General features: G+C 36.1%; 1 protein-coding gene across 2 annotated transcripts in view; it reads left to right on the top strand.

Annotated features, from left to right (window-relative positions):
• LOC115215570 (epidermal growth factor receptor-like) overlaps positions 1–25,230 on the top strand; it is a 229,302-nt gene that overhangs the window by 184,438 nt on the left and 19,634 nt on the right. For both annotated transcript variants that reach the window (XM_029784771.2, XM_029784770.2), the window contains 8 exons: positions 172–362; positions 7,539–7,738; positions 11,237–11,364; positions 12,516–12,684; positions 15,444–15,695; positions 20,152–20,267; positions 22,603–22,768; positions 24,335–24,448. In XM_029784771.2, the coding sequence (XP_029640631.1) occupies positions 172–362; positions 7,539–7,738; positions 11,237–11,364; positions 12,516–12,684; positions 15,444–15,695; positions 20,152–20,267; positions 22,603–22,768; positions 24,335–24,448 (1,336 nt within the window). The remainder of the gene's footprint in view (positions 1–171; positions 363–7,538; positions 7,739–11,236; positions 11,365–12,515; positions 12,685–15,443; positions 15,696–20,151; positions 20,268–22,602; positions 22,769–24,334; positions 24,449–25,230) is intronic.

Here is a 25,230-nt window from a genome sequence, read left to right as displayed (position 1 = left end):
GGCATCAGATAAAATGCTTAGCAGCATTTCTTCAAGCTCTTTACATTTGAGGTTCAAACTCCACTGAGGTTGACTTTATTATTCCTCTTCTAATCGTTATCATCATTATTATTATTATTATTATTATTATTATTATTATTATTATTATTATTATTTCTGTTTTGTTTTCAGAGGAAAATCCCTTTTCATTATGAAGACACAACTTGAATTTCTGGGGTTGACCAAACTAAAACATATTCGCAATGGCAATGTGGTGATCCAAGTTAATGATAACTTGTGCTATGCTGAAACCATAAAGTTCACTTCAATGTTTACATTTCCTAAACAGAAAGTGATTGTCAATAAAAATAGAAACAACTGTGGTAAGCAACAGTATTTTAACCTACTTTAATGCTTAGGTGTTCAGATTTGTTCATATCAATGTAGAAATATAAAAACAACATAAATGCAAGTATATATATATATATATATATATATATATATATATATATGGCTGCTTAAGCCTATTATATATACATATATGTATATTAATATTATATATATTATATGTGTATATATATATATATATATATAATATATATATATATACACATACATACATATAAGTCAGTAAATGGTGGGGTTGTGTTAACCGCACATGGAGAAATGATAGGAGAGGGAAAATTATAACAAGGCAGAATGCTGAATTGAAAGTAAATTTTAATAAAAATGTGTGTATGAAAAATTAATAAGAAAAAATAATAAATCAAACCAGTTTTTATTGCAAGGCAAATTTTCAAGATTTGGAAAAAGAAAAATTTTTTTTTTAATTTAGGGAGGGGAAAAAAGAAATTTACAATGTTTTTTCAAAAAAATAATAATACATATATGCAAAAATTAATATATTAATTTTTGTATATATGTATTATTATTTTTTTGTAAAAACATTGTAAATTTCTTATTACTACTACTACAACAACAACAACTACTACTACTACTACTACCACTACTACTATTGCAAGCTCGCAGAATCATTAGCATGCTGGATGAAAAATGCTTAGCAGTATTTCACCCATCACTACATTCTGGGTTCAAATTCTGCCAAGGCCGACTTTGCCTTTCATCCTTTCAGGGTCGATAAATTAAGTACAATTGAAACACTGGGGTCGATGTAATCAACTCATCCCCTCCCCCAAAATGGCTGCCCTTGTAACAAAATCTGAAACCATTATTATTATCATTATTATTATTATTATTATTATTATTATTATGATGTCTCTATCAAATTTTTTTTCTATTATTTTTCAAATCATCCAAACAAAGGAATGATTTAGGAATCTGGGATTGTTTGTTTGTGAAACTTTGAAAACACTTCTGATAAAGTGAAAATAGTGTTGGTAGAATTCTTAGGAAAAGTTCTGACAGAAATTGTTCTGTGTCTTCCAAGTCAATGACAAATACTACCACCTAACTACCATCAGATATCATTATCAATGCACCTAGATTAAAATTATTTTGGGTGGGGTGTAGATATAGTAATAATGAATTTCCCTCTATCCATCTGCCACTTGCCTCTCACATTCCCACGATCTTACTTACCCTCCTGTAACAATTCCCTTTTATTTCAGTAACATGAGGGTACACACTGACATGTCTTCACCACCTTCTTTTATGTCTTCCAGCTCTACTGCCAGACACCTGTTCCTATTCCTCTATCATACTTTATGAAGGCTTGTGGCTTAGTGGTTATGGTATTTGGCTTACAATCATAAGGTCACGAGTTCAATTCCTAGCAGTGTGTTTCCCTCAGCTAGAAAAAAATGTTTTACTTCAGTAATTCAAAAGAGCCAGTCTTGTCACATTCTGTGTCATGTGTAATCTCCCTGAGAACTACGTTAAGGGTACATGCATCTGTGGAGTGCTCAGCCACTTGCACTCTCAATGACAGTCTTTAAGTGACCACAGATGGGCATCTACTATGCTCACAATCTTCAAGGCTCAGGTCTCCACTCGAAGTTGTTTGAATCATTTTTGAGCTGACCACTCACTGGTCATTTTCTCATCAAACGTTTTGTTGATATCATGAGCAGTTTCAGCTGTTTTACATACTTTTTGAAGTTGAATATCAAAATTGCTTGAATATCGCACTTTGACAGTTCCATTTCAGATGACTGTGACAACAGTGAAAAAATAGCAAAGTAAATTTATTGATGCATTTCAGCAATTCTTATGTATGTATTATCAGACAAATCCAAAAAAATGTTTAGATAAAATTCAAAACTCTGCAAAAATCTGATACAAATTCTTCATGGTTCAAAATGTTGCTTACTTTCTACTCAACCTGATAGATATGAAAGGAAGACATGCTCCATCAACCTGTTGAATCCTGCTAAACCATCCTACCCATGTTAACATGGAAAGCAGACATAAAACAATTCTTTGTACTAAAGATCCAAGGGCTGAAATTTTGATGGTGGGGGTGACTAGTCAATTATTTCAACCCCAGTGTTTCACTGGTACTTCATTTATCGACCCTGAAAGAATGAAAGACAAAGTCAACCTCAGCAGAATTTAAACTCAGAACATAAGGATGACCGAAATGCCATTCAGCATTTTTCCTTGGTGTGCTAATGATTCCACCAGCTCACCACCTTAAACAGGCATAAAACAATTAAAACAATAATGAATTATTTACATTTGGTGGATATTTGTCCTCATCTTGTTTGTTGTTGACACAACATTTCAGCTGATATATTCTCCAGTCTTCTTCATGTGTCCTGGGAAAATTTCAAACCTGGGTTCTCATTTCTAAGGCATTTTTCAGTGTTATTATTATTATCATTATTGTTGTCATTATTCAGGTCACTGCCTGAAATCGAACTCGGAATCTTGGGGTTAGTAGCCTGCGCTCTTAACCACTATGTCATATGATTACTCTTTTTGATTTAATTATTAAACTTATTTATAACCTAATTCAAGAAAATATAGAGCATTGGAAGTCTATCAATTCTTGTGATTCACTTGACTTAATTTTATATGCTTTAAAATATGTAGCAACTATTTCTGGGAAGGTCATTTGTAAAGAGACTAATCATTTTCTCATATTTTTTGCCAAAATATTAAATATTGAGGCAGAGGTTATGAATGTGACTAGTAAAATAACTTTATATTCCTATGATAATGTTGTAAAGAACCATGTACTTTAACTACTTGTAATTTCAGTGTAACTATAGTGGAAGATTCATTTAAATAGAAAATAAAACAGTTTAACTTTTGCTAAAGAGAAATATCATAGGCAGCAATGAAATGACAATGAAATCCTTTACACTCCTCTACTGTACTGAAAATAATGAAAAGACATGCAAGGTGTGATTGTAGACAATCTAAAATGTGCAATCTAAAATGGAAAATGAGTGATAGGCACAGTTGGAATGTCTTTGATCTTGTGCTGTATTGTTACTTGGGGACTGGGCTGATCTAGAGTTAAATACCAAAAACAAGAGGAGTGGCTTTGATGAATTGATTTTAGTAGATTCAGTTATTTCAGCAAACACAACCAAACACACATGCCCCAGATATCATTTCATCTGATAACAGTGACCTGATATACAATAGAAATACGTATAGATACATATATATGAGTGTATCAGACTTAGTGAAGTATGGGGAGTATAATGTGGGAGAGGGTAACAAGAAATTCGAGATGGATTGGGGTGGGTTGTAGATTATGCAACTATAAGCATTATTTTAACTTTGAATAGAAAAAAAAACAAATGAACCTAAAAAAATCTACTACAGTAACTCTCATTTGATAGTCTAATAACAACTGTGACTGTTTGTCAAACATTGTGGGAGGTGGGGGGTTATAGTTTTGAAGAAGCTCAGATGAGAGTAGAGAGAGGGAAAGAGGATGAAAGTATGATATATGGAGAAGAGGGAGAGGGTATAAGTGTTCAGTGAATATATGGAAGGATGAAAGAGAATATCTTTTGTCTTTCACTTGTTTCAGTCATTGGACTGTGGCCATGCTGAGGCATCAACGTGGTTGAAGAGTTTTTGTCAAACAAATCAACTTTTTTTTTTGAAGTCTGATACTTATTCCACCAGTCTCATTTGCCAAACTGCTACGTTATAGGAGCATAAACAAAGTAATACTTTGCAGTAGGATGGGGGGGGGACACACATGATGGGCTTCAACATAGTTTCTATCAACCTAATTCATTCACAAGTCATGGTCAGCCCAAGTCGCCAGCCTTTGCCCAAGGTGCCATGCAACAAGATTGAACCTGAAACCACATGGTTGCAACGTGAGTCTCTTAATTACACAGCTAAGCCTGTGCCTTTGGAAATAAAATTAAATTAAAACTTGATTTTTCAATAAAATATTTACATTTACAGGTAAAAGAAGGTGACAATGTACTTTGCACTAAATTAGTGATTTAAATGGCTAAATTAATTACCTTTATCTTTTCATTTGTTTCTGTCATTGGACTGCCCAACAAGATGTTGTGCAGTGGGAATGAACTTGTAACCACATGGTTGGGAGGTAAACGTCTTAACCACACAGCCATGCCTGCAAATGTGTGTGCATGTGTATTTGTAGTGTAATATATGGATTCATAGTATCATGTAGCCATCATGGAAAGCACCTCTTGCTGACCCAGCTAGCAGACCATTTAGTAATCCAATGAGGAAGAGTATAATGCAGAGTGTCCAGGCAGCTAAAATCCAGGAGCTCCAGTCGATGAAACTATTTCATAAGGAGTATATAAATCATAAAAAAAAGTTAGAAAGTGTAACTTGTTATGGTTTATGTATACATGCAGACAAAAACATTCACATAAATAGCCACAAAAAAAAACCAGAAACATTATAAAAAACTATACACAGACAAATATACACAAGCCATTACCAGCTGACACAGTGAAGTCAAGATATAAAGTTGGTATGACACGGAGAAAATACAATGAAAGAAGGTTCTAGATTTTGTAATCTTAAAACTTAATATTCGATTCCTTATCTTCATGTTATCTGCCTTATCTATTTCATCTGATGTATTTAACTTTTATGCTCTGTCAAGCCAAGATTGCATTTCAATCTATTTACTAACACACAGCTAATACAAATGACAAAGAAACTCCATTCTGCTCTAGAAATATATTATTTTATCTCCCGTTCTATTAGATTATCTTGAAAATATTATCTAGCAGGGGTTTTCTTCATTTTTTTTGTTGTTTTGTTTTTGTTTTGTTTTTTGTATTATGTTGTGATGTATACTAGAATGAAAACAGACTGGCAGAATGCACACAATACTTTTATATATATATATTATTCATGCATAGACACACACACACACACACACACACACACACACATATATAGCTGTATAGTTAAGAAGCTCACTAAGCAATCACATAGTTTCGGGTTCAGTCCTATTGCATGGCGAGTGTCTTTTACTGTAGCCTTGGGCCAACCAATACCTTATGAGTAAATTTGGTTTACAGAAACTGTATGGAAGCCTGTTGTGTGTGTACATGTTTAAATTTATCCCCTACTACTTGACAACCAGTGTTGGTTTATTTATACCTCTATAACATAGCAGTTAAGCAAAGAGTCTAATAGAATAAGTACCAGACTTAAAAAGTAAGTACTAGAGTGAAACTATTCGACTAAGCCCTTCAAAGCAGTACCAAATTTTTCATCCAGAACTGGCCCATGGCATCAAGAGCAGTTATAAGAGAAAACCATAACAAGCTGATGTGGAGGTAATATTGCACTTAAACACAATTAGGCTTTACATCCATCAATCCATCCATCTGTCTATCTGTCCAGATATATTCCAACAAAAACATACATATATATTTATATGGAGCTTAGTCAAACCTAATTGTGTTCATCTGCATTACCACCTCATATGTGTATATATGTGTGTGTGTGTGTGTGTGTGCGCATGTGTGTCTATTATATAAAATCCGTTCTGTCTGTCTGTCTGTGTGTGTGTCTTCTAGGATCTAGGCATCCTCCATCCAATTGCGCTCAAATTTGATATGTAGATACCAACGGTATCAGGGCATGTATAAGTCTTGAAAAAATTACAAAAATCAACTCCAGGTGAGAATGCGATCAATAAAGCTGTGGGAACATGCATTTGTACATGCAAGTACATCAGCTGTTGCAATCGATACTACATGTACGTGAGAAAAATGCACATGCAGTTTGCGCAAAAAAAGCCGGCTAGTTTGAAATATTGCCACAAAATGCAGTATATTTAAGAGACCAAAAAAGTAAGATGCAAAAGAGATATTTTCTTCAAACTTGGCATGAAGGAAGGAAAGACTATTTGGTTTCTCAAGAAGTTTTTTTTTTTGCCTTAACTTTCTATCTTTATTTCTTCTTTTGCTGGTGTCTCAAATTTAGGTTAAATCCGTGTTTCTCAAATGGGAAGCCTATGGGACGGTTGGACAAGTTGTTTTGAGAAAACTTGGTTTAAATGTTTGACAACTCAGCAACGTTCATTGGACAAGGGGAGCGTTTTGCTCATATATATAGTATATAAATGTTGTAATATGTTGAATGAATTAGAGACATGCTCAATGCGTGTTGTAAAGTTGCAGAGAAAATCAACCAACTTATTATACATTCTCTCATTGATTCACTGTGATTACAAGGTGTGGCTTAAAAACCTTCCAAATTTTACATTGATTGCTTCATAAAATATGGGAGGTTTTTCTGCCTCACTGTGTAGTATGCTTCTTATTATTGTTGCAATCTTGTATTATAAAAAAGAAGCTAATCTCCATCTATCTGTCAGCCACATGCTATATGTGAAGGGAGGGAAGAAGGAGAAGAGAAAAAAGTTGTTAAGAGAGGAATGCAGTGAGATAGAAAGACTGTGTGAAATACAGACAGGTAATGTTGTCACCATTGATTGTAACTAACATGTTTTGGTAAAAAATGCAAGAATTTTATGTGCAAGTCTGTCAACATAATGCAACACAGGCTTCAAAAATGATAAAAGACTTTCACAATATAATAATATAGATAGTTATATTTTGGTTATTTGTTTGTGTGTGTGTGTGTGTTTCTGTATGTTGTTCAATATAGAAACAATGCAACACAGATTTTAAAAAAAGACTCTCACTATAATAACAGGTTGTTACTGTTGACAGAAAAATATAGTGAGAGAAAGAGAGAGAGAGTGTGTGTGTGTGTGTGTGTGTGTGTGTGCATGCATGCGATAGACAGACAGACATGCAGGCAGGCAGGCTGTTGTCACCATAGTAACTAACAAGACTTTCACTATATAACAGCCTACTATTAAAGGAAGGTACATGCTTGATTAACAAATATTTTTACCAGCAGCATAGCGCTAGACAAAGACCTAGTTATTTAAATTTTTGTTGTTATTTGTGTTGTTGTTTACTTTCTTATTGTTGTTATCGGTGTTATTATTGTTGCTGTAGGTTTTTTTCTCATTGTCTTGTTTTATTTTTTCAGTAAATAACTTAAAGAGAAAATTCTATTTTAAAAAAAATAAACCCTTTAATTTTATTCTTCAGAAAACAAGACATGTGATCCTCAGTGCAAGAATGGATGTTGGGGTGCTGGTCCCGAACGATGCTTAGAATGTGCCAATTACCATATTCATAAAGCAACTCCTTGTATTGCTTCTTGTTCCAGTGTGCCATTACATTATGATGCTGGCAGTAAAATCTGCAAGAAATGTCACCCACAATGTGCCAACAATTGCACTGGACCTGTAAGTATATTTCTGTTTGTTGATATGGTGTTCAAGTGTGTGTGGTGGGGCATGCATATGTGTGTGTTGGGGGTATATATATATAACTGGAAGAGGTATTTGCATGATTGCTTCATACTTTGGAAAGACAGCATGGACAAACTCCTCGATTTCAAAATAATGCTTAACAACATTAATAGCAACATACAATTCACCATGGAACACAACAGTAAACAACTCCCTTTTCTTGACATCCTAATTAAAAAAGTTAACAACCACATAGAAGCAGACATCTTTTATAAACCCACAGATTCTAAACAATACCTATTATTTAACTCTTGCCACCCCAAACACATAAAAATTAATATACCTTTTAATCTAGCGAAAAGAATCTGTACCATAGTTTCAGATACATATACTCGTGAACAAACACTCGAACTTCGATCAACACTAATTAAAAGACATTACCCAATCTCATTAATAAATGATGGCATTAAACGAGCTAAGGAAATAGATGTACAAATATTAAGGGAAGCCAGCCGAAATACTAAACCAGACTTACAAATACTCCCGTACATTTCCACACATAACCCTAGAAACAATGAAGCCTTCAACATTATCACCCAAAATCTTCCCATCCTCACAGGAGACAAAACAATGAACGAAATTTTAAGCTCATGCAAGATTATAAAAAGCAAAATGCAACCGAAGTCACTGAAAAAAATATTAACCAGCGCAAGACTATATCCACTAACAACAGAGTCAAAAGGGAAAAAATGTGGTCGTCCTAACTGTGGAACATGCCCCCACCTTTTGGAGGGTTCAGAATTCCACTTCATACAAGGTGAAATATTTAAGATCAACTCAAATTTCACCTGTGTCTGGGAAAATCTATTCTATGCCATGACATGCTTAGGATGTGGTAACAACTGTATTGGACAAACAGGAATATCACTCTGTCGAAGAACCACTATCCACAAAGAACAAATCCGCCACCCACAATACAGACAGTTACAGGTTAGTGAACACATAGAAAGGTGTGCTAGGAATCTTAATCCTAATTTCCAAATTTTCCCCTTCTATAAATGTTCACAGAACACCTCAATGCAACAAAGAATGAATAAAGAGGCAACTTTCATCAATAAATATCTTCCCCAACTAAATATGAACACATAACATAATACAGAACACTACTAACCCTTCAATTAATACCACTAACCCCACCCCCATACATCCCTTACACTATTCACATTACAATTCTATATCTAATCTAACTGCAAAAAATCCAGAACTACTTACCTCCCTTACAAATAATCTTTTTACTCAGGAACTATTAGACCTGACACTGTTCATTACCCGGTGTTCATTCAAAGCAATGAATAGTATGTTACGAAACTGCGGTATGCTTGAATCTCTTTAATAATCTCATGATAATGACTTTTATGACTCTTATTCCTACCTCAGTTCATCTAATTGTATGTATCTGTTGTTACCTTTCATAAAAAGCCTTTTCGTTTTTATTTACAATGTGTATTTTCGTTGATTTTTCTTACTTTCCCCTTACATTTCCACGTTTAGTTTCTATTTTCTTTTTGCAACATATTTCTATTATATATATATATATATATATATATATATATAGACAAATCAAAACTAAAAACAAAAGTCAAAAGGGCCTTCAAGGTCAAGACATATGGGTTCCTCCTTCTCTCTTTTCTCCAACAGTGGCTATTTCATGTCCACATGTCACAGTTGCTGTTCCAGCTACCCTCAGTGCTACAACTGGTGATGCTATTGAAGCAGTAATTACTGCAAAGATTGAACTTCCTTTAACTTGCACCTCAGAAAACTGCTGGTAGATGTCTGTTGCTACCACCCTTTCCCCCAACTTCCTTTCTGTCAGTAGGCTTTCATGTGGCTTTTATTGTAATATATGTAGCATATTCGATGACTGGCATCCGTGCTAGTGGAGTGCTAAGAGCACTATCCAGAGCGGCTAACTGGCTTCCGTGTTGGTGGCACGTAAAAAGCACTATTCAAGCGTGATCGTTACCAGCGTCGCCTTACTGGCACATGAAAAAGATATTTGAGTGAGGTTGTTGCCAGTGCCACTGGACTAGCTCTTGTGCAGGTGGCACATAAAAAAACACCATTTAAGTGTGGCCGTTGCTAGTACTGCCGGACTGGCCCTCGTGCCGGTGGCACGTAAAAGCACCCACTACACTCTCAGAGTGGTTGGCGTTAGGAAGGGCATCCAGCTGTAGAAATTCTGCCAGATCAAGATTGGAGCCTGGTGCAGCCATCCGGTTCGCCAGTCCTCAGTCAAATCATCCAACCCATGCTAGCATGGAAAGTGAACATTAAACAATGATGTGGATGATGATGATGATGATGATAATGTAGCACCAGGGTCTTCTGCCTTGCAACATGAATCAGACTGACCTCTTCTCCCACAATAGAGTATAACTGTAAGACAACCTTGTGGTCTTCAGGCCATCAGTTCCTATAAATCCATTCAGGCACCTTGTGATCACATGATGTGCACCACCTCTGCACTCATCCCTTGCGAAGTTCACAATGAGCTGAGGATTTCACTTCAACACTAACATCTTTGAGAGTGACCTTTGTGTTTTTCTTACCTGAGTACTGTGGTACCAACAAGTAAGCAGTTGTGTAATCTACTGACTCTGCCTCTCTTTTCACTTTATAACCGGCTCATGCTTTCATATCTATGGTTAGAGGAGAATACCCCCTGCCATACACCAGCTACAGCTCTCAATAACTGCTCTTGGGTGGGGGAGTATATACAAGCATTTTTGTTTGCAAAACAGATTCTACACATCTCTTTATTCTTTGCCCTTTCTTAGATAAAATCTATGAGTATAATTTTACTTTTCATTAGCTGCTTCATGAGAACTTTTCTACTCATACCACCATAAACAGAAATGGAACGCAACTAGAGTCCTTGCACTTGCTCCAAATACTGGGATTTTGTTTTTTGACATTCAGTTTCACACTTCTTTTGTCTTTAATTGACTAATGTTTACCTCCATCCTTTGATCTTTGATATTGGCAACAGATGCAGATACTGGTGGTTGTGATTCTGTGGAAACCATACCAAAGCCAACATATTTATTTATTAATTTTATATGCCCAAAATTTTCAGATGTATGAGGCCAGTGTGTATTTGAACTCTCAAGGCTGAAAATTGATGATGTTTCCCACCAGCGAATGCAACATAAGTTCATCACAGGATTAAACCCCAGATGCCACTGGTACTCATCGTTATCTTGGTATATTGAAACAATGTGAAACAAAATGCCTTGCTCAAGGACACAATGCATCACTTAGTCCAAGAATTGAACTTCTGACTCATTGATCATGTGTGTAACCACCTAACTCACTAGGCCACATACTTTCAAATATTATTGTTATTAATGCTATTTTTCATTATAATCTACTTACTTCAACACAGCAATATTATTATCTAATGCTTTAGTTATTTTTTTTTAATTTCAGGGAGAACATGAATGTGACAGCTGTTTAAAAGTACAACATGGTCCTAACTGTATGAGTCATTGTCCACCAAACATGTTTCCAAACCAAAAAAAGATTTGTCAAGTGTGTCATATCAACTGTGATGATGGGTATGTCTGCTTCCTCATTAAAAAAAATATATAATCATTCAGCAATTTTCATAAAGAATTATTAGATAATCATACATGCACTTAAAGTGGAAAGCTGGCAGAATCATTAAAATATAGGGCAAAGTACTTTGCAGCATTTTGTCTGACTTTATGTTCTGAGTTCAACTTCTGCCAAAGTTGACTTTGCCTTTCATCTTTTCAGGGTCAATAAAATAAGTATCAGTTGAGCACTGAGGTCAACGTAATCAGCTTACCCACTTCCCTGACACTTTTCACCTTGTTCCAAAATTTGAAACCAATTATACACACACTTACATCTACTCATATAAAATACATATACATTGTGTAGGAACAGGCCTGGTTGTGTGGTTAATATGTTTGCCTCCCAACCAAATGGTTTTTATATTCAGCCCTGTTGTGTGCTACTTGGGCATGTGTCTTCTAATAAAACCCTAAGCCAACTGAAGCCCTCTGAATGGATGTGGTAGACAAAAACTGCAAGAAGCCTTTCGTGTGCGTGTATGTGTATGTGTGTGTGTATGCAGCCTCTTCATCTTGACATTGCATGACAGTTGTAAACCAGTGTCACCATCATACAAGCAATGTTATTCATTTTTAATCTGCCATGATACCAAGTTTGGTCATGGGGAAATATTACCTTACTTGGAAACAAGTGAGGGGTAGCAACAGGAAGGATATCCCACCATAGAATATCTGCCTTGGTAAATTCTATCTGTTGGCATACAAGCATGGGAAAGCTAAGTGGTGTTGAGTGATGATGACAAAGATGATAAGCTGTCAGCAGAATCAGTGATATATTATGCAACACTCACACTGAAAAAATGTCTAATTTATTTAGTAATACTTCTCAAGTGTCAACTCAGCAGAATTGTTAGCTCACCGGGTAAACTGCTTTGCAGCTTTTAATCTGTCTGTACATTCTAAGTTCAAATTCCTCCAGGGTCAGATTTGCCTTTCATCCTTTTAGGGTCAATAAAATAAGTACCAGTTGAGCACTGAGGTTTATGTAATCAGCTTATCCCCTCCCCTGAAATCGTTGGCCTTTTGCCAGAATTTGAAACCAATATTTAGTAATACTTCTTGTAATTATCAAATATTTAAATATAATTATTTTCTCTCTTCTTTTCAAGATGTTCTGGCTCAAGTTATGAACTAAAAATTGGTGGTTGTAATAGCTGCAAAATTGGACTCCAGCAGAGTGACGGCAGAGTTTTATGTTTTTCAAAGGAAAGTTCTGAATGTCCTGATGGTTTCCATCCAACTTACAAGAATAAAATGAAACAAATGAGTGGCAAAATTGTAAGCCATATTTTTAATGCTTCAAGACTGTTAGAATTTTCAGATTATTCATTGAAACTAAAATTTTATTCTTACATCAAAGACACTAGATTTCATTAAGTAAATATTTGTCTTCTAGTAATAACTTAATTGATTCCCTAAATTCTCATAATTCTCGATTATTTTAAAGTTTAACATAGACAAACAGAATATTCTTGTTAGGAATAATGTCACAAAATGGTTAAATTTACATTCTATGTTAGAAGTAATTTCACTTTTAATTGTGTGCTTCATGCGAACTTTTCAACTCGTATCAAGAAAACACCAGTGCACCCCATCCCCAAAACAAGAGTGACACTTCACTAGAGACTTCACAACTGCTCCAAATGCTGGGCTTTGTTATCTCTTAGGATCTCTCATGGTGAAAACACACCCTTAACATAGCTAAAACCACATCCCAAACGTTAGCCATTCTCATCAGGACCAGATGTTTCAGTCCCCAATAATCACTGATACCCTATAAGGATCAAATAAGGTACACAATAGAGTACTGCTCCCATACAAGGATCATGGTCCTGCCTCTGGGAAATAGACATATGCCACTCACCACTCTCTCTCTCTATCTCTCTCTCTCTCTCTCTCTCTCTCTCTCTTTCTTTCTTTCTTTCTTTCTTCCTTCTATCACTATTAAAATATTTGTGCTGCTCAGAACTGGCTGTTATTGTATTTCCATCACTCAAGCACTTTTCATCCACACTCATCTCCCTTGGTACATCCAACTCCCCCACCTTATTACCTGCACTAATCCCTATTCTCAGTCCTTCTCCCCCAGACCATCGTCCCTCTGGAATCTCCTTCCAGTTCATCTTCTTACAGGTATTCCCCTGCAATAGTTTAAACAGAGTATTAACAACATCAATCTAACTGGTCTTAGAAGGTGTGCAAGGGTCATCAGCTCGGCCCCTTCCTCCACACTCAGCAAATAAAAACAAAAATGACGGATGGTCATGGCTGTGGGATTAAGAAATTCACTCCCGACCACATACTTTTAAATTCAGTCCCATTGTGTAGCACCTTGAGCAAGAATCTTCTTCTATTGATTCAGACTGTCTAAAGCTTTGTTGAGTGAATTCAGTTGACAGACACTGAAAGAAAGAATGAGAGAGAGAAAGTGTGTGTGTGTGCATGCATCTATATTAAAATAAAAAATGAATAAGCAAAACATTTAGCATCACTCCTGAACATTTAATTTAAATATAGAATATAAACATAGTGCAGAGTAGTTATGATAAATAGGTAAAAAATCTCTTACAGCTGTTTCTAGAATAGCCAAGCATGTAGATCACGTTATTGAGTAAAGAATTCCAGGTAAGCAAAGTATTCTGTCATTGGAGCGAGAGAGAGAGAGAGTGAGAGAGAAGTAAGAAAATATAGAAATGAAGAATACCTTAATCAAGGATATTAGTAGTTACCAGTTTGCTGAGAAAGGAAGGAAAGACCAGAATGAAAGGTATATGTGTTTGGTAGTTCCATAATCAAAGAACTAATAAAGTTATAGGTTCCATTCAAAAATGGAACTAGTAACATTTATTATTCTTTGCCATGGATTATCCTCGAATCTTCACCTATGGAACTACTAAGGAACTTCATCCTTTAACCATTCTAGAAACAGCTGTAAGAGACTTTATCTATTTCTCATAACTACTCTGCCCTATGTTTATATTCTCTGTTTAAATTAAATGCTTTTAGAATGATGCCAAAGGTTTTGCTTATTCATTTTCTATTTTAATCTATATCCGCACATTTCAGCACATTTTTCAGTTGTAGTTCAAGCCAGAGTATTTAGTGGTAAACTGAACTGAGCACTCATAGTACTTACCTATTACATCATGTCAACTGATGAAAACTCCTTGTGTATTCTCCCTGTATGTATGTGTGTGTGTGTACATATGTATATAATTCAGGTAATATTATGTTTGATGATGCAAGGTAATAGGTACATACAATTAGTGCTCAAGTTGACTTGCTGCCTAAACTTCAACTTCTTGAAGCACAACTAAAAAAGCAGGAATGTTATTGCTGCCTAATAACAATTAACTATAGGCAGTGTTTCAATAAAGCAGGTACATGTATAATAAGAATAAAATTATAAACAGGCAAACAGCTGGTTTCAGATCAGATTATGACATTTATATATTTAAACGTCAAGTTGAATTGTTATCACAAGAGGTCGATAAAAAATCAATTGAAAAAGGTTCATAATGATTATATAGGCTAGTATTCTCCCAGAACAGTTATATGGTAGGTTTGAATTATTGGTCTTAGGTAAAGCTGGTCTTTAAAAGTAATAACCAAAGCTAGATGAAAAGAAAGAGGAATTAAGGAAGATGGTGAGCAGATACTCTTATAAATGTTTCAAGAATAGATGCACAATTGCTGCATTTCCCTGCAGGCAATCAGCAGCCAACATTATAGCTGCAGTCTATACCATCCTAATGATGGAATAGGAGATTCCTTGCTTTCAAAACAAAGATAATGGTTAGCAACACAAAGAGAATCTAGCTGTAAAATTCTGCTTAAATAATACATAGTCATCTAACCTATGCTAGCATGGAAAAACAAATTTAAAATGAACAGATGAAAGAATAATCTTGATATAATTGATTCTTTTGAAACTTCTATAAAACAATTTCTGCTTTTTGAATTCTCTTAACTTTTTAATTAAGATGCAACATTCTTTCATTCTTGCAAAACTTTAAAAAATTTCTTTTTGTTTGCAGTTATGTGTTCCTTGTCATAAAGAATGTGAAACGTGTTTTGGTGAAGGGAATTATTCCTGCAAAAAATGTCGCAACTTTGAAATGCAGCCATACTGCACAAGCAAATGTTCAAGCAACTATTTTAGTGATAGAGAACAGATGAAATGTATTGAATGCCACAACGAGTGTTTGAATGGCTGTCATGGTCCTACATCATCTGACTGTGCTGCCTGTCGCAATTTAAAGATTTATTTAAACAACAACCAAACTATGGTAAGTATTACATAAGAATTACTTCAGTTAAGATACAACTGAAAATTGTAACAATCACTTTTCACTTTTTCACATGATAACCAAATAATGGATTTTAGATATGTTGTCATATCCATAGCACAATGGTAAGCATCCCCACCTGTCATATGGGAGATCAGGATGTGGTAAGAAGTTTGCTTCCCAAACACATGGTTCTGGGTTCAGTTCCTGGCCAAAGACTTGTGAGTGGATTTGGAAGACAGAAACTGAAAAAAGTCCATTAAATGGATACACACACACACACACACACAAAACCATGCTAATATCTTCAGAGTGAAATTTAGGATTCCTTGGTTTTCTGTGAATCAATTTTGATAAAACTTCTCCCAGCTATTTTGCACACAATGGCAACACCATTGTTATGCTTTCATTATTCTATGTAACATCCTTACTTTTTTATTTCAGATTCTTCTGTTTTATAGTAAACCATGCTAATAGCTTTTTGCATAAAAATAGCCCACCTATACATTTTTATTTTCAGAAAATGAAGGGTAATGATACATAGGCTTGAGTTGTGTTCTGCTCACTGACAAAACCAGGGTGACACTTGATGAACCTGATGGTTGGGAAAACAGTTGGGTCTCTTTTAGAGATGAGCGTCACCAAAGTTTACATTAACAACAGAGTGGAGTCATTTTGTGGGCTGATATCATTAGGGAGGGACTTGTTGGCCCAGTCAGGCTACCTGAAGAGGTTAAAGTGACCACAGCCACCTATTGCAATCTCCTGAAGGAGGTCTTGGATGACATACTGCTGGCACTTCTAAGGAATCTTATATTCATACATGACAATGCTTCCTCCCACTCTGCTAGGACCACCCAAACATTCCTAGGGTCTTAAAGCATACAAGGTGAAAGGTTGATGGTGTGGCCACTAGCATGTCTGGATCTCAACCCTATCAAAAGTCTTTTGTACATCATTAAACAAGATGTTTATGACATTGGACACCAATTTACATCAATAGATGTCTTATGGGAGACCATCAAAGCTGCAGCAGAGACAGTCTATTATTAAGACATTGACAGATTCCATGACTAACAAGGTTTTTGAAGTTATCCGTTGAAATGGCTTTTGTGTGGCTAAATAATTCATTATGTCAATAAATGTTATAATATTATTATGGTTTTCTGTTAAATATATACTCAATGTATGTTTAAAATGTATCATTACCTTTCATTTTCTGAAAATATAATGTCTAGGTGGACTATTTTCATTCAAAAGCTATTAGCATAGTTCACCCAAAAACAGAAGAATGTGAAATAAAAAAGAAAGGACGTTAAACAGAATAATGAAAATATAACAATGGTGTTGCTACAACGTGCAAACCAGCCAGGAAAATTTATATCATATCAACTCACAAAAAACCAAGACATCCTAAATTTCACTAAGCTATAAGCATGGTTTTGGGTGTGTGTGTATGTATATATATATATAATATATATATATATATATATATATATATATATATCAAATCAAAACAAATCAAAATAGATGAACATCAATGGAATTTGTATCTTTGTGGTACCAGTGCCAGTGGCACACAAGAGAAAACCATCTGAAAGTGGCCGTAGCCAGTACCGCATCGACTGGCCTCCGTGCTGTGGGCACATGACAAACACCATCCGATCGTGGCCGTTCGCCAGCCTCATTTAGCACCTGTGTCGGTGGCACATAAAAACACCATCCGAAGACCCGGCAAGACTAGTCAGGCCATAACCCATGGACCCTACCTGGGATGTAGTCAGTCCACCTGTGCATACCTTCCTTCTTGTGACACTTGTGAAGACCTGTTGAGGCAAGTGAAAATCAAATCAAAACAAATCAAAATAGATGAACATCAATGGAATCTGTACTTTGTGTACCTGGTGGCACACACTTTGTGGTACCAGTGCCGGTGGCACACAAGAGAACCATCCGAACGTGGCCGTAGCCAGTTCCGCATCGACCGGCCTCCGTGCTGTGGGCACGTAACAAACACCATCCGATCATGGCCGTTCGCCAGCCTCATCTGGCACCTGTGTCGGTGGCACATAAAAACACCTTCCGAAGACCCGGCAAGACTAGTCAGTCCACCTGTGCATACCTTCCTTCTTGTGACACTTGTGAAGACCTGTTGAGGCAAGTGAAAATCAAATCAAATCAAAATAGATGAACATCAATGGAATTTGTATCTTTGTGGTACCAGTGCCTGTGGCACACAAGAAATCCATCCGAACGTGGCCGTAGTCAGTACCGCATCGACTGGCCATCGTGCTGTGGGCACATAACAAACACCATCCGATCGTGGCCGTTCGCCGGCCTCATCTAGCACCTGTGTCCGTGGCACATAAAAACACCATCCGAAGACCCGGCAAGACTAGTCAGGCCATAACCCGTGGCCCCTACCTGGGACGTAGTCAGTCCACCTGTGCATACCTTCCTCCTTGTGATACTTGTGAAGGCCTGTTGAGGCAAGTGAAAATCAAAATGAAATCAAAACAAAAAATCAAATCAAATCAAATCAAAATAGATGAACATTAATGGAATGTATCTTTGTGGTACCAGTGCCGGTGGCACACAAGAAACCATCCGAACGTGGCCATAGCCAGTACCGCACCGACTGGCCTCCGTGCTGTGGGCACGTAACAAACACCATCCGATCGTGGCCGTTCGCCAGCCTCATCTGGCACCTGTGTCGGTGGCACATAAAAACACCATCCGAAACCCGGCAAACTAGTCAGGCCATAACCTGTGGCCCCTACCTGGACGTAGTCAGTCCACCTGTGCATACCTTCCTTCTTGTGACACTTGTGAAGACCTGTTGAGCAAGTGAAAATCAAAACAAATCAAAATAGATGAACATCAATGGAATTTGTATCTTTGTGGTACCAGTGCCGGTGGCACGTGGCACATAAGAAAACCATCCGAACGTGGCCGTAGCCAGTACCGCATCGACTGGCCTCCGTGCTGTGGGCACGTAACAACACCATCCGATCGTGGCCGTTTGCCAGCCTCATCTGGCACCTGTGTCGGTGGCACATAAAAACACCATCCGAGCGTGGCCGTCTGCCAGCCTCGTCTGGCACCTGTGTCGGTGGCACATAAAAAACACCATCCGAGCGTGGCCGTTTGCCAGCCTCGTCTGGCACCTGTGTCGGTGGCACATAAAATCACCCACTACACTCTCGGAGTGGTTGGCGTTAGGAAGGGCATCCAGCTGTAGAAACACTGCCAGATCTGACTGGACTGGTGCAGCTTTCGGGCTCCCCAGACCCCAGTTGAACCGTCCAACCCATGCTAGCATGGAAAGCGGACGTTAAATGATGATGATGATGATGATGATGATCAGCTTGAGTAAAAAGTAAGCAATGTTTTGAACCAATAAGAATTTGTACCAGATTTTTGCAGAGTTTTGAATTTATTGAAACATTTTTTTTTTTGGCAATTGTCTGATAATACATACATAGACTTGCCCAAATGCATCAATAAATTGATGTATTTGGGCAAGTCTAATGCCCAAATGTCCGCACCAAGTGTACCACAAAGAAAAAAGCTGCGAAGGAAACATCAGCAGACAGACCAGAAAGTGCAGCAGAAGGAAAGGATGAGAGAACAATGGAAGAAAAGAACCAAACTACCAAGGAGATGGGGTTTACAATGGTGACTCATAAACCTAAGAAGACACAAGTCCCTGATTTCCCTCCCCAAACAAAAAAAACACAAAACACACAAAACAAAACTTCCCAGCCCAAGCCACTGCTAAGTTACATAGATGTAACCTGTTTCTGCCCTCAACCATTTTCTCATACTTTAATCCCTGATCTTGTAGCTTAAAACCACTGCTCTTGAGGTTTGTAGTCTTGCAAGCTGCACAGCAACCTCACTAGTGCTGGTTACATGAAAAAAAAAGGACATACTATAAAGTGGTTACTATTCGGAAAGCAAGTTCCCATAAAATTCATGGAGTAAGCCTGAAGACTTCTGCGCCCTAATGAAGATCTCACAAGTACATTGATGTTATTGACAGAAACAGACAACATGAAATTTAGGATCTTACTGAAGTTAATAGAGGAGATTCCTGGTGTAGCATTTGAAATGCTGTTGCAGACATTTGAAAAAGAATATATCTACTGAGTCATCTTCTAAATCTACAAGAATTATTTCTCAAACAGGATATCAAGGAAAATTATAGATTTCGCCTTTGTGTGATTCAATTTTATTCAGTTTCTTTACTATAAGGATTTCTGTTAAATGCTTTACTAGAAATGTTATCCAACTTTAAAATCATTTTACCTAAAATTAAAGAAGAAAAAAAACAAGGCAACATTTGTACTATTTTCTATCAAATGTTTTATAGTTTTGTTTTTGTTGTAGTTTTACCAGATAAAATTTTTTTTAAATGCAATTGAGAAAATATTTTCTTTTCTATTTAATGTAGTTTAACTGTACGGCAGTCTGTCCATCATTTAAGCCATATTCAATACAAGATGAAGAGCTGAGAGGTCGTACTGTCTGTGTTGATGACAGCCATCCTGTGATACTTGCAAAAATACAGTATGTGACTTTATTATATATATGTTCTTAATGTGCTTGTGTGCATGTGTGAGTGTAGGTATATATATATATATATATATATATACTCAAAATAAGCAACAAAAATGACTCCGGTAATTTGGTACAATCGTTTCGTACTACATCATTTTATTAAATGTTGTAAGTATTACAACAGTTTTAAAATGCTGAGCACTCATCAGCCAATTATAGAGGTTTTCCATTAATACAAAAATTTTCATATCAAGTAGCAACATTATAGAGAGGGTAGATACATAGACAAAGTTGTGGATTTAAATTTTAAGAACATTTGAAGTAGTAGAGCCCATCAACTGACTGACTAAGATTCAGTTGTTCCAGACTACTGTAAGGTTCTGAGATATATATATATATATAATATATATATATATACTCAAAATAAGCAACAAAAATGACTCCGGTAATTTGGTACAATCGTTTCGTACTACATCATTTTATTAAATGTTGTAAGTATTACAACAGTTTTAAAATGCTGAGCACTCATCAGCCAATTATAGAGGTTTTCCATTAATACAAAAATTTTCATATCAAGTAGCAACATTATAGAGAGGGTAGATACATAGACAAAGTTGTGGATTTAAATTTTAAGAACATTTGAAGTAGTAGAGCCCATCAACTGACTGACTAAGATTCAGTTGTTCCAGACTACTGTAAGGTTCTGAGATATATATATATATATATATATATATATATATATATATAGTTAGTATGAAGCATTGTGTGGAATATATTATATAAAAATTTATGGGTTAGGCCGGAACAATGCAAAATAAATTTTTGCAAGAATGGCTTTAAGACCCTTCGATTCTAGACCTTGCTTCCATACCTGAAACTTCTTCTCTAGTTCTGGTAGTGATTTAGCTATAAGAACAAGGTCATCAACATAGAGGAGCTCCCAGGGGCAGATGAATAGGAGGAGGCTTTGGACCAATCCTTGGTGAACCCCTACTTGTACTCTGAATTCCTCACTGTACTTCACCTAGGTGTATTTAAACAGTTTGTCTACAGTGAGAAATTTTCTTCATGAAAATGGGCGCCTCATGAATTGTCTGAAAGCAACTGCAAACTGATAAACTTGTGACTGGTGACGAAAAATGGATCTTCTATTGAAATTTTAAATGTCATAAACAGCGGCTTGGTAAAAGGGAAAAAGTTCAACCACAACCGAGAAGGGAACTTCATGGGAAAAAGATTCTTCTCTCTATCTGGTGGGATTGCAAAGGAGTAATTCACTTTGAATTGTTACCACCTAATGCAACAATCAATGCTCAAGTCTAATGTCAGCAATTAGAGCATTTGAACCAAGCTTTGAAGAAAAAAAAACCTACTTTAATGAATCGAAAAGGAGTGATGTTTTATCAGGACAATGCACGACCCCACACTGCAAAGATCACATCACAGATGATCGAAGAGCTTGGTTGGGAAAAAACTCCTCATTCGCCATATCCTTCCAACCTTGCTCCTTCAGACGGCCATTTGTTTCATAGTTTACAGAATCATTTGGGGGACATAACTTTCGCAAGCCAGGAGGAGTTCTTCGCTTTGAAACCAAAAGAGATTTACATTGATGAGATTAAAAAGCTTGTAAATAGATGGAAGGAAGTGACAGATAATCAGGGAAAGTACATTGATGATTAAATTTCAATTAAATGTAACATTTAATCATTTGTTTTCTTTATTCAAAATTTGGACAGAACTTATGGGATGACTTGATACATCTCTGTCATTTTTTATATACCTAACAAACACTGAGGAATTCTTCCAATGTCTGCTTTGGCATGAAACCATACCTATCCTAATGCCAACCACATATTATAGTGTCCACTGAGTTATGTTTTCAAGGCACTGTGCAACAAGTGACATGAGGTCATCATACAACTTAGCAAGACGTATTTAGTTCAAGTGAATTGCAATAGGAAGGACATTGAGCCGTACTAGCATCTGCCTCAACAAATTCCATTTGGCCTATGCATGCATGGAAAAGTTGGCATTAAACAATGTCGATAATGATGATGTATCAAGGGTGGGGTGAGGTGCTGAAAAGTTCCTGGCTTTAGGTAAAAGAAAATTCAGAAGGATCAGTGATTATGATTTTATTCAACATATTACTGTCTCAGAATCACACACTTATTGCAGTGGGCCTTCAGTTTTTCTAAGACCTGTAAAAGAACTCAAAATATTAAGCTTCCAACCGGGTCTTTCATGATAACCTTAAGGTTAGGAACTCTCCAGCACACACACACCCCCCTTGTATGTATATTTGCATGTATTTAAAATGTCATATTTTTTTAATCTACAGAGAAAAACAGAAGAAAATCAGTTATACCATCATTGGTGCCGTATTTGGAGTGCTTATGATCATTCTCTCTACTGGTGTTGCAATCTATTTCTCCTGCAAACGAAGGCGAGAAATAGCAGCTGTTACCAAATTAAATGCTGCAATGCTGGGTTATGATGAAAACGAGGTTGGCATTTTGATATTTCATTAAACTGTTGTAAATTAAGAATTAAGCAAGGACTTTTGTGCCAAATTTGGCTGAGTCGTTATTTGTGTTTTTAATTTGTGTTTATAAAGTTAAATATAATCCTGGTTAAGGATTATCTTGATTGTTTATAAAATTTGATATAATCTTAGTTATGGATTAACTTACTTGATTAACTTTGATAAAGAGAATCTCACAACCCTTCATTAGATGATAGTATTGTCTTTCATTTAACATTCATGTTCTTCAGTTTATTCATCATTGCAATGAATCTGTAACTTATTGGTTCAATCCCAGCTATAGAACTATACTATGTTCTTGGATAGATGTTGATGGAAATACAAGGTGGTATCAAAAAGTTTCTGGACTAGTTATGTTTAATAAAAAAAAATAACTTATTTATTTAAGTTTTAATATCATCTCCTTTGAAATAGTCACCTTGTGCAGCAATACACCGATCCCAGTTTTCCTGCCACTTTTGGAATCTGGCCTGGAAGTTGTTTTCCATAAGCAAATCAAAGATGTTCTGCAATTTGCTCTAGATCTCAACAAACAAGTGTTAAAATGGTAACCTTTGAACTGCATTTTTATCTTGAGGAAGAGATGGAAGTCTGCAGGTGTTAAATCTAGTGAATAGGGCAGGTGTGCAAGTGATACCTTGTTGTTTTTGACGAGAAACTCATGAGTGAGGAGAACTCGCTGATGGAGTGTATTATCATGGTGAAGAATCTAATTCTTCATGCTCCACAGATCTGGTCCCTTTCATTCAATGCCCTCCCTCAAATGCTTCAAAACATTGTCCTTTGACAAACCTCATGCACAAGCTGAGGAATTTTCTCCACATTTCTGGGGGTGATGCTTGTGGCAGGTCTTCCAGATCACTCATCATCTTCCAGGGATGTTCTTCCACTTTTGAAGTGCCTGTGCCAAACATTGTGTACAACCCATTGCCTCATTGCCATAAGCTTGCCTAAGCATGCTCAATGTCTCTGTAACAGACTTCCCAAGTTTAACACAAAATTTCACATTGGCTCTTTGTTCCTGTCCATGACAAAATCACAGACTACAGCATACACGTGATCACAAAAACACAAATTTCGCAACATGCTAAGTAAACAAAGCGATATCACTCAGCACCCTGCCTCATGAAGGTCACTACTAGCTCTCACTGTGCACACAATTGTGTGCTGCCATCTGTTGGCAAACTATGGAACTAGTCCAGGAATTTTTTTAAACCACCTCATAAGTGCCTTTTACTACTGCTATTATATTTTGTTATGTGTCTAAGGTTATCTTAATCTCTCTTGACATCACCTACAAAGTGTTTATCTTATTTATTTGAAATATTTATCTGACTAAAACAAAAAATTTTGTTTTACCTGAACTTTTTGTTAATTTACTTCTTAGTGAAAGAAATCAATTGTAATTGAAATACACTATTTGTTAATTAACTTACATATTATTTTCCATAAACAGTTACAAAATTAAGATAGTTAGATCTCATAGTTGATCACCTCCTCATTTAATTTTGTTTCTTGGGTATTTCAGCCTCTCAATCCAACTGATATAAAACCTGATTTGGCCCAACTTCGATTAATTAAAGAATCTGAACTTAGAAAAGGTGGCATAATTGGATCTGGAGCATTTGGAACTGTCTACAAGGTGAGTTATGGAAAATTAAAAACTGTGTCAGATGACATGTATAACATCATTCATTCATACATACATAGATACACACACACACACACACACACACATACATACATACATACATACATACATACATACATACATACATGCATGCAGAAAAATGGACGATAGCACTGCCATTTGTCATGTTATCATTCATTTTTCCATGTGTTTTTTTAGTTTCCGTTGTTGTGTTCTTTCTGTTATACCTTTGGTATATATATAAATATACATACATACATACATATATATATATATATATATATATATATATATATATATAGAGTTCAATATACAGAAAACAAAAGACGAAGGCAGGTGTATTAGTTTAACGCTCAGGAAAAATAGAAAAGTCTTTTATGTTTCATGCCTACACTCTTCAACAGAAAGGATTAAGAGGTAAAAAATAGAGAGAGAAACAATGTGCAGAATTCAACGTCCACCATGGTGAAATGACTGGAGAAAAGAGGTTGAATGAAAGGGAGATGATAATAATAATAATAATAACAATAACAATAAAAGTAATGATGACCCCCAATGAACTAAAGTGCACAAGCGTGTGTGCGTATGTGATTTTGGTGTGTGTGAGTGTGAATGGTGGCAAATGAGTCTAACGTGTGTGTGTGAATGGGGTCAAATGAGTCTAATGTATGTGTGTGTGTGTTGTGTGTAGCAGTTGATGTATGCTTATTCAGGTGGTGTGTGCACATGTGTATATATGTCTGTGACCAAATAGTGTGCATGTGTATATTGCC

Source organism: Octopus sinensis, linkage group LG9 (assembly GCF_006345805.1).
Source record: "Octopus sinensis linkage group LG9, ASM634580v1, whole genome shotgun sequence".
NCBI lineage: Eukaryota > Metazoa > Mollusca > Cephalopoda > Octopoda > Octopodidae > Octopus > Octopus sinensis.
This window is presented reverse-complemented; position numbering and strand designations above follow the sequence as displayed.